This window comes from Gobio gobio, assembly GCF_949357685.1.
Source record: "Gobio gobio genome assembly, chromosome: 1".
Lineage (NCBI taxonomy): Eukaryota > Metazoa > Chordata > Actinopteri > Cypriniformes > Gobionidae > Gobio > Gobio gobio.
The window spans coordinates 56,050,376-56,065,870 of NC_137097.1; the positions used below are offsets into that span (position 1 = coordinate 56,050,376).

The 15,495-nt window shown below is 38.9% G+C and overlaps 2 protein-coding genes across 3 annotated transcripts in view; one reads left to right on the top strand and one right to left on the bottom strand.

Annotated features, from left to right (window-relative positions):
• Positions 1-15,495, top strand: part of dus1l (dihydrouridine synthase 1-like) — a 658,813-nt gene that overhangs the window by 266,150 nt on the left and 377,168 nt on the right. The gene's annotated exons all lie outside the window — the stretch shown is intronic.
• gng13b (guanine nucleotide binding protein (G protein), gamma 13b) lies at positions 2,712-10,815 on the bottom strand. Its single transcript, XM_079836466.1, has 3 exons — positions 10,363-10,815; positions 6,878-7,010; positions 2,712-4,070 (listed from the first exon to the last, which is right to left on the bottom strand). Exons 2-3 carry the CDS (start codon positions 6,973-6,975, stop codon positions 3,965-3,967), a joined length of 204 nt encoding a protein of 67 aa, XP_079692592.1. The 5' UTR covers positions 6,976-7,010; positions 10,363-10,815; the 3' UTR covers positions 2,712-3,964.

The following is a 15,495-nucleotide window of genomic DNA, read 5'->3' on the forward strand; positions in this document are numbered from 1 at the left end:
TATATTAAATATAAAATAGTTTAAAAAATACACACACACACATATATATACACACATCTGTAACAATTGTTGATGTTAATAGACTTTTGTTTGCCCAATTTGGTCAAATTCAGTTGGTCATGTGCTTAAAGCATGGTCATGCATGAGCTAAAAGGTTAGATGAGCCCTGCTTTGTGGTTAAAAATAAAATGTATGATTAAGGTTGACACTAATTATGTTTAAATGACGACAAAAGTGTTAACCTCATCTGAACTGGACCTTTGTGATGGTAAAGGGTTAAATACTGCCTGGATCACACTTTTACACTCTGAGATTGTTCTCTTCTCACAACACATCTTTTTTAGATCCTCAAAGGAGAACAGCAAGAGTGTTTAGAGCAGCAAGTGGTTTTACAAGCCAGAACCCATCATTTATTCTCTCCTGTAATATGTCCACTCGCAGTCCATATGCCCTTCTTAGCATAAATCTCCATTTTAGATCCAGATATAGGGTTCGAACACATGCATTTGCCGTATTTAGATTAAAGGGGCATTAAGCTTTTCCATATATGCAGATTTACGGTCATTGTGTCAGACTTCGTCAGAGTAGCACTTTACCCCAGATGTGTACATTTAAGCAGACTATTGGTCCATGTGATCCCATATGTATTTAGAAATGGAGATTTGTGATGGGGGGCTGAGAGAGTGGATTATTTTGGGCAGATTAGAGTGTCATCTGCTGTGGGTTCAACCGGCGTAGAGAGCAATCATGTGAATGTGTGGCTAGGCAATGGGCATCAGGATTACCAATTCCTAATCTTAGAGAGTGAGCCATTATCCACTGTGTTAGTCTCACAGCCCCCAGAACCACTCATGGAATCTTTGTTTGGTAAACGGGCGACGGATGTACAGTCCGATACTCACAGGTCCATTTGGAAATGCGGATAAAAAGATGACAGACTGTGCCCATTGTGCTAGTGGACTTTACATTTACAAAAGAGGTACCAGATCTTTTAAAAACAGTGATGTTGCCTCTCTCAGTAGGAGGTGAAAAACTATTACTGCATGTCAGTTTCAATTAATCTCACCAACATTGTTTAGGATTTGCTTTGGATAAAAGCATCTGCTAAATAAATCAATGTTAACGTAATATTTGTTGAGAAAAGCCCCCAAATAAAGATGATTTGAAGACATTAGGTTACATTATTGTGAAGAAAGCACTGAATAAACATAGAAAAGTGACTTTAGAAGTCAATATATTATTTGTTTCATTTCAGTATCTTGGAACATAAGCCTGTCACAGAATCTTTTTTCTTAATTGTTGGTCTATGTATACATGCAAATGGATGCTGTGTCACATTCTGCTGTATTTTCAGCGTCTCGTGCCATGAGCGTTGTATTTTTAAGGCACTGCGTTAACAATAGTTCAACTATAAATTTAAAAACCCTTCAGTTCCATATAGCTGTTTTGTTTATCATATTTTTTGGCTTGCAAAAACAAAGGTAATAATTCAAGTTTGAATGGCTCTTATGGTAGGAAAATCTCTTATGACTTGCACAAAATATTGTGGTCACGAATTTAAGGATTAGTTCACCTCAAAATAAAAATGTCCTGATAATTTACTCACCCCCATGCCATTCAAGATGTCCATGTCTTTCTTTCTTCAGTGGAAAAGAAATTAAGTTTTTTGAGGAAAACATTTCAGGATTTTTCTCCACACAATGGACTTCAATTGCAACCAAAATGTTGAACATTCACTCAATGCAGTTTCAAAAGGCTTTGAAGGGCTTCCAATGGTACTAAGCGATCCCAGCTGAGGAATAGGGTCTTATCTAGCGAAACGATCTGTCATATTCTAAAAAAATTACTTATTTTTAACCACAATTGATCGTCTTGCGCTGGTCTGCAACGAGCCAGGCATTACGTACGTTGAAAAGGTCACACCGAACATGGGTGGAAGTACCGCCCCATTGTTTAAAAGTGTGGAGAAGGAGGATCGTTCAAATTTTATTGTATGTTGAATGACATATTTATTATTTAATTTATCAATGTTTTACCTGTTTTGTTAAAAAAGCATTTGTATTAGTCTTTGACCGTTTGCTTTGTAAACAATGGGGCGGTACTTCCACCCACATTCTGCGTGACCTTTTCAACATATGTTACGTAATGCATGGCTCGTTGCAGAAGCACAAGATGATCAATTGTGGTTAAAAAATATATACATTTGAATTTTTTTGGAAAATGACCGGTCGTTTCGCTTGATAAGACCCTATTCCTCAGCTGGGATTGCGCAGTACCATCTAAGCACTGCATTGATGTGGACGTTCAGCATTTTGGTTGCAATTGAAGTCCATTGTGTGGAGAAAAATCCTGAAATGTTGTCCTAAAAAAAACTTAATTTCTTTTCCACTGAAGAAAGAAAGACATGGACATCTTGGATGGCATTGGGGTGAGTAAATTATCAAAACCTTTAAGGATTTGTTCCCACGTTTCAGTTAAATCGTGCCCATGTTGTACAAATTTGTTCCCTTGTTTTAATACTAGAATTGAACAAACATTAGGACACAAATATGTACAGCGTGGCCCTGATTTGACTAAAACAAGAAGATTAATGAATAAATAGTGGGAACACACAAATTCCTAATTAATGCCCAATGTTATCATGTTTTTATTTTCCCTGCATGTCATGTGCAGAGCTCCGTATTGGGGTGAGGGGCCTTTTTTTTTTTTTTAAATCACTGTCACATCTACCTATCGTGTTAAACTGACAGCCGTAATTATTACTATAATCTCAATATTATTGTTATTGTGTAAACAGACAGATATAAATCGCCCAACCCATGACACACACCCAATTGAAACACACAAATGACATTGAAGCTGTCTAAAAATCCTCTACTTTATTCAATAAGATGTTTTGTAAAACATTCAATAAAAAATGTAATCACTTATTGCTTGTTATTAAACTAGTACTTGATCTTATGCATATTTTCTCAAAGCATTCTCATATGTAACACACTTCTAGATAATTAGACAGGTTTCTACTGTTTGAATATATAAAAACATGAACAAATCAAAAGTCATAAATTAACCCCACATCCTTGCCATAAGTGCAGATTGAGCTATTAATCTAAGAAGAAAAGAAAAAAAGCCTTGGCCAGTGCACAACCTCTCTGTTTGCATATCTATTCAATGCTTAAGGGTGCTGATGGTTTACAAGTCCCTCACAACACACACATACATTCTTTTTAAGGAAACTGTGTACAAGGCAGTATTTGATGGTGACCTGGCAAGATGCGTTGTTTTTTTGTTTTTTTTATCCTTTAGCTTTCAAGGAAGGAAGGGTGCAGTTGAACAACAGCAGGTCCATTGTAGCTTCTAAAGCAGTCGGCGCCGACAGCTTCGGTGGTGAACCAAACCATAAATAAATAAATTAATGATCATAAATAAGTTAATAAATTAAAACGATCTGTACATGTGTAAAAATGGTCTGTAAGTGAGAGTGCTGAGTGTGGTGTAAATAGTCCACGAGAATGAACATGCTGCGTAACAGAGGGAAACTCACAAATTTGCTGCCTTTGCCTTTTTGAGGCTTTCTTCTCACCTCTGTCATGCAGTATGTTGTCTAACAGGCCTTTTCTGGCATTTCCATGTCAACACTGCATGCCTGAACTCAAGATCAAGCGCGCAAGCAGCGGCGACAACACCGAAGTCAAAGAGAAATTCCACTAACTGCATATAAAGATATATATCAATGGTTATAAATATAATAGTAATGCATGTCAAAGTGTCAAATTCTGACTATATAGAGCTTGTGTTGTGTGTGTGTATGGGTGTGTGTTTTTTTGTGCAGTGGATGCTAAACTGCTGTACATTCATGATGTGTGGGGATGAAACAGAGAGCAAGCGCCGTGTGGTCCTGTCAGGCTGGTGGAGGCTCAGACGGAGGGCTGGGGCGACCGCTGCTGCTGCTGCTGCTACTCTTTTATAGAAGCACACACTTGCCCTTCTCCACCCATGGGTTGTTCTTCATCAGCTCGGGATTCAGGAAAGGGTCCTCGGGCACACACTCCTCGATCCACTTCACCAGACTGAGGAGAGGAAGGAGAAGTTTCCTCATCATTCTGTGCCACAATGTAAGCCGCAACCTATTTAAAGTAACAAACCTCACATTTGATGCAAAAATGGCTACCATTTAGGAGTAAATAGAGCAGAAATTTGTTCTGGTTGTCTGTGACTTTGAATACGGATGCTGAGTGATTTGTGAAATTGGGGTCACGCAAGACAGCACCCATGTTGAACAAATGATAAATGAGGGTGATAATCACGTAACTCTTTGCAGAAGCACCATCCATCACAGGCGATTAATAGAAATGATGTGTCCAAGATGAGAGAGATGATCTTACATTCATGTGAGACTCGAGTAAAAAATTTTAAGTCATCATGACCCAACTTTAAGATGGATTCGCAATTGCTTATTCAGCTAAACTGCATGATAACACATGAGGGACCACTATGCTGGCGTAAACTGGGCTGTTCACTACTGGCCGGTACAATGTAATTTGTAACAAGGAAATTACCATTGTGAATATTTCAGGAAGAGAGCCCAGGGACGCAGGGAAATGATATGTCACTATAATGTGACAGTGGCGGGTGTGACTAAGAGAGGCCATGCTCGCTCTCAAATTGGAGAGTAAAACACAAGAGATCTGAGAGCATTAGCTTTGTCCTGAACAATCACCAAGAGGACCTGACCTCTGGGCAGCCTAATTTGTGACATGAGGTGAACCTGCAAATTTAAAAATAACTGCAGTTATGAGTTCATGGTGACATTAGGGTTATTCAATCAGGAAACAGTTTAGGGAAAACCACTGACAAAACGGATTACTCTCCACTAAAAAAGGAACTACACTCTAAAAAAAAAGGCTCGTAATCATAGGGGAACCTTTTTTAGTGCTATATAGCACCAATTTTGGTGCTTCAGTGGTTCTTCAGAGGTGCTATATAGCACCTTAGTCAAAGAACCTCTGAAGAACCGCTGAAGAACCTCTGAAGAACCGGTGAAGAACCACTGAAGCACCAAAATTGGTGCTATATAGCACTAAAAAAGGTTCCCCTATGATTACGAGCCAAGAACCATTTTTGGTGCAATATAGAACCTTTTTTTTTTTAGAGTGTATGTATGAACTATGGTAAGTGGATAAGGCAAAAAAGTAATAAACAGACACATTCGCTTAACCCTTAAAGGCATGACTGTTTCGCCAAGCATTCGTACATATTCGGGTCTTTAGTGACCCGGATCTATATCTAATATGGATAGATCTATACCTGTCGCGAATCGCGATAATATAAAACTCCTGATATTTGAGTAACAATTACAGAAGAATAACATAAAACATATTTCGTTACCTTTTGGAACTTGGAAGGGTTCAGTTTGAGCAGATGTTTTATACCATCATCACTGTCCTCGTCAGAGCTCATTTCCCAGTACATTCAGCATCTGGCTCATATTGGCCATCCCACACATATTCTCAAAACTCATTTTCAATGGTTTCAAAATCAATATTTTGATCACTGACAGCTTCTTCACCAGATCCATCATCAAGTGACAGTGACACTAATATTTGTATGTGTTCAGTACTTGCTCTGCAGTAAATCGCTGAGCAATTTCAAGTTTTGCAGATTATTATTGTTTCGTTTTCAGTCTGAGGTCACTATGAGTGCAACGTCACTTCATCATTGTGTATCAGACATTGTCACCTTCTGGATTCATTTATTATTGTGCAGAAAAAAAATACGTACAATCTTACACACCTCGGGACATTAGCGACCCTATACAATTTTGACAAAAAACTAGTGGAAAAACAGGCATTCAATTATTATTTTATTTTATTTTTCTTGTTATATTGTTTAAAATGGATTGATTGAGGAACTAAGTTGATACTAAGAAGAATTGATACTAAGAAGGTTGATGTCTAACTTTAAAAAATGAATGAGGAGGAGGGTAGTGAATGACGTCTCGGGTCGCTAAAGACCCGAGGTATGCAATTATGGGTTAAAACAAAAAACAGGACCAACACTGGTCATCACCATATCCAACTTATAAGTAACGTAAGAGCGGGTGAAGCCATTTGTAACTTGAATGTGCTACCAGTGTCACCTGGTTCCATGCATTTTAGAAATGTTTCTTGAGCAGCAAATCATCATATTAAAAATGATTTATGAAGGACTGTGTGACACTGAAGACTGTTGTGTCATAATGACAGCTTTGCACCAAAGGAATCAATTACATCTTGAAATATATTACAATAGAAAAGAGTTTTTTTAAAATCGAATACAATATTGTTTGTTTTTTTCTGTATTTTTGATCAAATAAATGCAGCATTGGTGAGCATTAGAGACTGCTTTTAGAAACATTAATAAATCTTAACAACAACAGACTTTTCAACGAAAGTGTATATTGAAATATTCCTGAAACTGAAGCCCTTAAAAAGGCAATTTTTTACCACAGCAAAGCTGCGAAATTGCTCCAGTTAGCTAATCTAACTTGCATTGGTATGCAAAGTGAGAGGCCACAGAGTGATAAGAGAGTAGCACTAGTATATAGTCAAACCAAACAGTCAAATGTACAGTTGAGAGTTCATTATAACAAAATACCGGACTGCTCAATGCCACAATTGACCAATGAGAATTAAGTATTTGTGTAATAAAATACATGGGTGATTTTCTGATGACCTGCTCTGCTTGACTATGTGATGTACAGCACCAAAAATAGAAGGTGGGTAGAAAAGAGTCATTATCTTTTCTGCTGTGGTATGGGGCGACAGCATAAAATATATGGGTTGGAACTTGGAACAGAGACTATCACAGTGTGAAGAACAAAAGAGAGCACACTCACTCTGTCACTGTCTTTGAGGACTTCTCCCTTTTGAAGGCCAGCTGGTACTTGAGGCTTTCCACCTCCTTCTTCATCTGGGGCAAGTCCATCTCATCCATGACTGTGGCTTGATGCGGAAGTGATCACACTAAACCTAAACAACAAGATTGAAACAAGAAAGAAGATTGTATTTCAAAACCAATTCCCCTACTGAAATCGCTTTAGTGTATCTTTTACATGACTCAGTGATTCTTTCAACAGCCATTTATAGACAGGCGAGCTGTGCCAGCTCCAAATAAAAATGTAACATATATGTATGTTTATGTTGATGTATCTTAAAGAGCTGATTTTGCATCAGTTATGCCAAACCAGCCCCTCACATAATTTTATGTGTATGCAACAACTAATGATTTGTGGATGTGATCTGTATGTCCACGCTGAACAGATTGTATATGTGAAGTGATATGAAAATAAACAATGCAAAGCTACTTTTTGTAATGTTTATTCGGTTACTTTGATTACCACAATAATGTGGGCTTTTTCAGACAATAATGGTATATGTGATTCATTTTATTTATTGTTTAACGTTTGTTTGATTAATTAAAGCTGCGCAGTCCGTAACTTTTTGCGCTCTAGCGGTTAATTAATAAACAGAAATGCATGCGTCTCGCGGAAGAACATTGCAGCCGGAGCTACTTCTCTCTGTTTATGTCTATGGCGAGTCACGCAGGGACTGTGCTCCTCCGCAGCGGTTCCTACAGTCTGGCCTGAAATAGTCCCAATATAAACACTTATTATAAGTGTACCATAATGATTCAGGGTAAGACAAAAACACGGTTTGGGAAATGGATTCATGTTGTACATTCTCATTATATAATTTTTGTAAACCTTGAACACAAAAAAAAGTTATGGAGAGCAGCTTTAATTCAATTGAAATTGGCCGCTCGTGTTTTTGTTTTACAATTGATAAAGCAAAAAATGTGCCGTTATTAACTTAAGGGACTGTTTCTACCTTATCTAAACCTTACCGTGTGTAATCTAAGGCTGATTCAGTCATGCTACATCATATTTTTAACTTGAATAACAGATAGATGTCACCACATGAATCGCATTTTAGATTACCTGACAAAACATTTCTACATAACCATGAACATAACCACACATATTCTCTTATTTTTTGCTTTGGTCCTTGTTTTGTTCTGGGATATGCTGCATGCATGTGTGAGATAAATACAGAATTCAGCAATTAGATGCTTATCTAATGCTTGCTCCTCTCTGAGCAGGGGTTGGGGGATCAGAGTTTGCGTCTTGAGGGTTTCAGTGTTCCAGCATTAGGGCATGTGTGAGCCAGAGAGCAGACACAGTTCAGCATGCAGGTGTTCTGCTGCCTGTCTACATCCGTCCCATAAAGGCTTTTAAGCGCTTCCCAGCAACACCAGCCAGACACTGGAGCATCTCATTCTAAAAGCTCTGATTTCACTATCTGAAACTAAATACACTCAGAGCAGCTGGGAGACTGTACTGTTCTTCAAATCAAATGTGATGTTTAGAAATGGTTGGGGGACAAAGATGTTCTGCAAACTGTATGATTAACTGTAATGCTCAAAAAAATATTTTTTTTCTCAAACCATACATAAACACTTAATTCATATGAAGATATTCACGAAAATCATGACATTGTGCCCAAATATAATGGAAGCAGAAATCGGTTGTTGCCAAAAGGTAAATACGCTGATTTCAGGGCTTCACTAGTCTGAAGCCCTAAACAAATATAGAATCAATAGTGTCCCAGAATATACAGCAGTTTGCCGCAAGGCATAAACCTCCTACCCCCCAATCCATTAGTCATGAACCAAATATTATTGATGCATGCAGGGCTTGACATTAACTTTTTTGCTCATCAGCCACTGTTGCTAGTGGTTTCCCAAAGTTATTAGCCACTCAGCATTTTCAAGACCACAATTTTGACATTGATATCTTTAAAAAAAACAGCTTTTTTTTTTTGTGCACCATGGGGAAAAACTGCCATATATTTGTAATATTATCTCATAATTTGGCAGTGCATGTATATTGGGCTGCTGACACTTCAAGACCTGACACATAACTGACTGTGTTTACATGAATACTCGCCAAGACCGGCATTCTGACATTATTTTGACTGTTTAAGAGCAATAAGAAGTGCACATTTTGTACTGAGAGGCGGCTTTGTGTGCGCACACTTTGTGAGCACAAAAACTGCAGGAATAAATTAAAATAAAGTAAAATTATGTGCAATATACGCAATCCCATGCCAAAATTCAAGCCCTGTAACACCAACAATATTCATCCGCTGCAAATGAAACGAGCGAGTGAGGGGAGGCGGGTTTGTGTGTTAACTCGCTGTCGGAGAGATGAGAGAGCGAGAAAGCGCAGCTGGTATCTGGTATCGTGGTATCGCAGCTGGTATCGTGTATCTATTATGCGGAAAACGAGTATTAGAAGCATTTCAGAATCGATATGTACCCATCGAAAAATCTATATTTTTGACAACACTACATTGCACTTGGTTTATTATTTCAGATGCCTTTTTAAAAGACTACAATTGGAAACATTTATATATTATAAATTCAACCGCCAAATTGGCTAGGAGTGAGTGTGTTACATGCCACTGCTGAAACCTGCATTTGGCGGGTTGGCAGGCATTCATGTCAAGCCCTGGATGCATGACATATTTGATGAAATGGATGAATGATACCGTTTTATATTTGTTATTTTTTTTATAACATTATGCGTACTCATCAATACAGTAGGACAGTGTGACATATTAGATGGAGGATGAGGATGAACTTCCCAAGCCAAGTTCTTCATGTAGGTCGTTCAATGATGTAGGTCAACACCATGTAGCATCCAAATGGGGATTACATTTTAGTTTGATTAAAAAAAATGAATTCAAAATTAACAATTAGTAAACAGAAGCCTATTTATCATAATACGTGTAGGTTATATTGTGTCCTAGCTGATGTAGACTGAACTAAAGAAGATCAATCAAATCTGTCAATGAACGTGATAGAATAATTTCTGTAGCTACATGATCATCTGATGAAGACCAGCATGACTTGCTGTATCTCAGTTACCTCCAATAGGAATATTAAGGTTTCCCAGAGCAGATCAAACTATTAAGAAGCTACTGCAGGCTGAGGCTGAATTGCAGGCTTATTCCTTTTGTTCTTTCTGTAAATAAAGGCTACGTTTAAATAACCCAATTATTTTATTAATCAAAAAGAGGGATTGATGAGGTAAAAGCAGGACGCGGAAAATCGAAGTTTTATGTAACACCGGCAAAATCGCTGGCAGCCACAGCGGTGATGGTGGGAGTGGAAAAACAATATGAAAAATGCAACAAAAAAAGAATATATGGATGTCAATCACTAATATTTCACGCCGATATAATAAGTTATGTCAACTGTCATCAAGAGTCAATCACGGAAAAGATTAGATCGATATGAATTCACAGTTGTGTCGCTTACCTCGGTGATGTATCTTTGGGTGATACCCGAAGCCCGTCTTTGGCGCAGACTGTTCTTATCTATGGGAAATGTCCTTAGATTGGTCAAAAAACACACATACGCCTGTCTTATTGGCGAAAACAAACGATGGGCGATTGTCTATCCTTCGCAGGCAGCCAAAAGACTGGTCAGGGAGACTGAAGACAGGCTGGTAAGCTCCGGCAGCAGCGGCAGAGACAGCTGAAACGATGCTGAAGAAGTTGAGCTGATGGCAGTGGTTACAGCCTAGTAAAGTGCAAGGACGCTGTTCAGTCGCTGCTGGGCCAATGTAGAGGAGGTGCTGGGGCAAATCTGTCTGGGAGGGGGGAATCGGGGGGCGGTTTTATGCCGTTGAAGTCTAAATGCCTCTTCTAATGTTGGAGACAAAAGGACGCCCGACGATGTCCCTTGCCTATTCGCTAGAATTGTCAGTGTAAGTGTTTAGATTTTCCATATGGATTTGTTCCTACTCTTCTGGTAGCCTACGTTGTATCCAGTATGCCCTAATATGGAAACATTGAGCTTCAACATGTTACTCATGCTTCGCGAAGCTTTTCTGTCAAAGAAAACATTTACATTATTCAGCTGTGCGATATCCTGGTGCTTAATTTTAAGCAGAATCACACTACAAGAATGCTTTTCTGAATACCATGGCTGGCAGCACGAATCTCTTGCTTTAATAAAACAATTCAATGAACATGAAAAATCAGTCTTGTTTATTGAGCTATTATAGTTCCAGGAAAACATCAAGCGTTAGGCCTACGTGTTGCCAAGCCGAACGGCGTATCATGACGCAGCGCCCGAGCTTTCCTCGTCTTTTCACACCAAGAAAGATAACGTTCTGTATAATATCGTTCTGTTTATTCTAAGCACGTGCTTGTCTGTCACGTTCGCGTTTGTTACCGCAGTGTGGATTCTGATTGGCTGTCAATTTTTTTTTTTTTTTTTTTTTTTTTTTTTTTTTTTTTTTTTACTGTGTATCAGCTGGATAAAATCGTTCTAAAAGAGATTCCAAATTTATAGTTTCTCTGTTAAATGCCCGTTCAGACCAAGGATGATAACTATAAAGGTCCTTTCACACTGGACGCGATTTTGACGCGCAAATAATTCGTTAATAATACGACACGGTGCACCCAATACCTTCTTTTCGGTCTTTTAAATAAAATGAAAAGCTCGTCTTCACTGGATGAGGAAGTGTCCGCGTTTTCTCAGCTGTCGCCGCAAATGTTTTGGAATGTTGGAGCTCTGAAACGTTACCGACGTCGCAAACATCGCGTCACGGCTGATGTGAATGTTTTGACGCGAACTATCCGCTCACGAAAGATTTGTTTTTCCGCTTTGCTTTTTCGTTACGCGTCCGGTGTGAAAGGGCCTTAAAGATAACGATATAGTTCTAAAAATCGTTCTCATAGAGTTCACACTAGGCTACATTACAGCTATAACGATAACTGCACTCTGCACAGATAAACGATATTGATCACTTTCAGAATTATTTTTTTCAGCTGATGAACGATAAAATCATTGACAGCCAATCAGAATCCATTGCTGTGACGAGCTCGAGCATTTATAGCAGCAGTAGCTTAGTTAGCTTTATAATTATCGGTCACAGGCGTTAATTGTTATAGCTAATATGGTGTGAACTCTACTATTGTTTAATATTGAGAATGATTTTTAGAACTTTATCGTTATCTTTATAGTTATCGTTCACCAAGGACGATAGGCTAATAAAGATAATGCGCTTATGACGAAATCGTCCACACATGCTATATCTTTATAGTTATCGTTCTTGGTGTGGCCATTAGCCTACTCAAAGATTTCTTGTAATCCACTTCAGCTCTGCTCCGGGTTTTTCCATCTCTTAGTTCTCGCTCATTTGTTGTTGTTGTTATTGTTTTACGTTCTTTTTCCCCCCGCTCATTAGTAAAAGAAGCTCATTCGCGGCCGCTGGAAACTGACACTGAGAACCGAAAAAAACGTAGGCCTATTTGGCTGCAGGCAGCAGGTAAAATAAGACTTTATAGGCTACTATATATTAAGCACTTTTGGAATGTTGCATGTCAATCATATTTAAAGCTGTTATATAATATGTAGTTTTGAAAAACAAAACTAAAAAACAAATCCAAAAATATAATTAATGGATCATGCCAAACTTTCCAAACCATGCCTTTACCCAAATACACTTCAATAAGCCTATTGTTTATATTGTAGAGCTGTCTGACAAATTTCATTCATCATGAATTCATAATTTGCCCGTGCATGCCACATCATATACACTCACCTAAAGGATTATTAGGAACACCTGTTCAATATCTCATTAATGCAATTATCTAATCAACCAATCACAAGGCAGTTGCTTCAATGCATTTAGGGGTGTGGTCCTGGTCAAGACAATCTCCTGAACTCCAAACTGAATGTCAGAATGGGAAAGAAAGGTGATTTAAGCAATTTTGAGCGTGGCATGGTTGTTGGTGCCAGACGGGCCGGTCTGAGTATTTCACAATCTGCTCAGTTACTGGGATTTTCACGCACAACCATTTCTAGGGTTTACAAAGAATGGTGTGAAAAGGGAAAAACATCCAGTATGCGGCAGTCCTGTGGGCGAAAATGCCTTGTTGATGCTAGAGGTCAGAGGAGAATGGGCTGACTGATTCAAGCTGATAGAAGAGCAACTTTGACTGAAATAACCACTCGTTACAACCGAGGTATGCAGCAAAGCATTTGTGAAGCCACAACACGCACAACCTTGAGGCGGATGGGCTACAACAGCAGAAGACCCCACCGGGTACCACTCATCTCCACTACAAATAGGAAAAAGAGACTACAATTTGCACAAGCTCACCAAAATTGGACAGTTGAAGACTGGAAAAATGTTGCCTGGTCTGATAAGTCTCGATTTCTGTTGAGACATTCAGATGGTAGAGTCAGAATTTGGCGTAAACAGAATGAGAACATGGATCCATCATGCCTTGTTACCACTGTACAGGCTGGTGGTGGTGGTGTAATGGTGTGGGGGATGTTTTCTTGGCACACTTTAGGCCCCTAAATGCCTATTAGGCATCGTTTAAATGCCACGGCCTACTTGAGCATTTGCCCTTTATGACCACCATGTTCCCATCCTCTGATGGCTACTTCCAGCAGGATAATGCACCATGTCTCAAAGCTCAAATCATTTCAAATTGGTTTCTTGAACATGACAATGAGTTCACTGTACTAAAATGGCCCCCACAGTCACCAGATCTCAACCCAATAGAGCATCTTTGGGATGTGGTGGAACGGGAACTTCGTGCCCTGGATGTGCATCCCACAAATCTCCATCAACTGCAAGATGCTATCCTATCAATATGGGCCAACATTTCTAAAGAATGCTTTCAGCACATTGTTGAATCAATGCCACGTAGAATTAAGGCAGGTCTGAAGGCGAAAGGGGGTCAAACACAGTATTAGTATGGTGTTCCTAATAATCCTTTAGGTGAGTGTATGTAGGTCTACACAGAGAAAGGTAGTTCCGGCTGTGGGTAGCTTGAAGAGGAAAGTTTGTCACAATGAACAATAAAAATTGACCATGGATCATTAAAAACATCAAACCCCTGGGAAATCACCAGTTGGAAAAAGAAAAAAAACACCAACAACAAAAAAATTATTTAGTTGCTCTGATAAGATGTCCTGCTTCCATACATTGAACCACATTCATCCACACAGAGCAGCAAAGTCAAAGCACCAAAACAATGTTTTTCCACAAGACAGTTTTATTTTTTAACTGCTAGAGGGTCAAACGAGTGTATGGATTCCATGGACTACTGTTGTATAATACCGTTCATTCATGAAGAACAGAAACAGAACAAGCTTGTATTAATTATGTTACAAATGCGATCGCACATAATTTAGCATAAACCTGAAAGCACTTACAATAGTATTCCATCAAAGGTGTTACGGCTGTAAACTGCTCACAGTGATATTTAAATGTTTGCCCATTGGCTGATACAAGGGCATCTGTCATCTGCTCATCTCAGAGCAGCGCTCATGTCAGTCTCCTGTGGTATCACACCCAAGAGCATCATCACGAGGTGTAAGATGAGGAGAGGAGCCTGCAGGACAGCAGGAGCAGCAGATCAGATGCAAAGAAAGAAGGGATGTCTTGTTGAACTAAACAATTAACTAGCTCAACAAAAGACCAGACAATGGGGATGAAGTTGCTGTCACTAAACAAAGTGAACCATGGCTAAAAATACAAAATGTGAGATAAGCATAATTCAAAGTATGTGCTAAATATAGACTTGATAAGATTAATGGTGAACCAGATTCATTGCTGTATGGATTAAAAAATATTCTGAAAGTTGATTGCAAACCTCCATCATAAAATCTGTATCAGACCACAGAATACCAAACTCATTATCATTTATGACATAACCAAACTATAGTGATTTGTGTAGTATGTAGACTGCTTGCAAAGTGCTTGCAAAGCACATATATATATATATATAAATGTGTCAGTTAACCTTGCCATATTTAGCACCATGTGTTAACCGGTTTAAGTTTGCATTTTGCATTCAGGGCGTATTCTTCAAATATTTGTGTTTCACAAGCAGAAACTGACTAGCCACTGGCCAGTTCTCCCTTCAGCCATCTACATCCTAACTTTAGCACATCCTATTTTTATTGCATCCATCATTTATTGCACAGGCATACGGGAAGAATGGAGCTCTGCTCTGAAAACAGTTAATGGATCCTGAATGAAGGACTTCCTGCACTGCCGATGGGGTCAAGCTTTTGATGGGTCCGCTGGCTATTCTTTGGCTTAACAGTGCAAAGAGTATATCTTAAGTGCCAGGTAGGACAACAGTTCATAGAGGCTGTGATGCTTCATCAAAGAGAATTTACACAGATACCCTTTAATAGCCTGGGACCACATTCTGTAGATAAAGACATATCCCATGTGCCCTAAATTGATGGGTGTCCATGAGAAACTCTGCCATTAGTGCTTTAAGAGCAAATGCAGGGGGGCGTAAGCTACTCTAATGGAGGTTGCAGCTGAAAAGAATCAAGAGCGTAGCAGCCTAGGACAGTGGTTTTCAAACCTGTCCTGGAGGACCCTCAGCACTGCACATTTTGTATGTC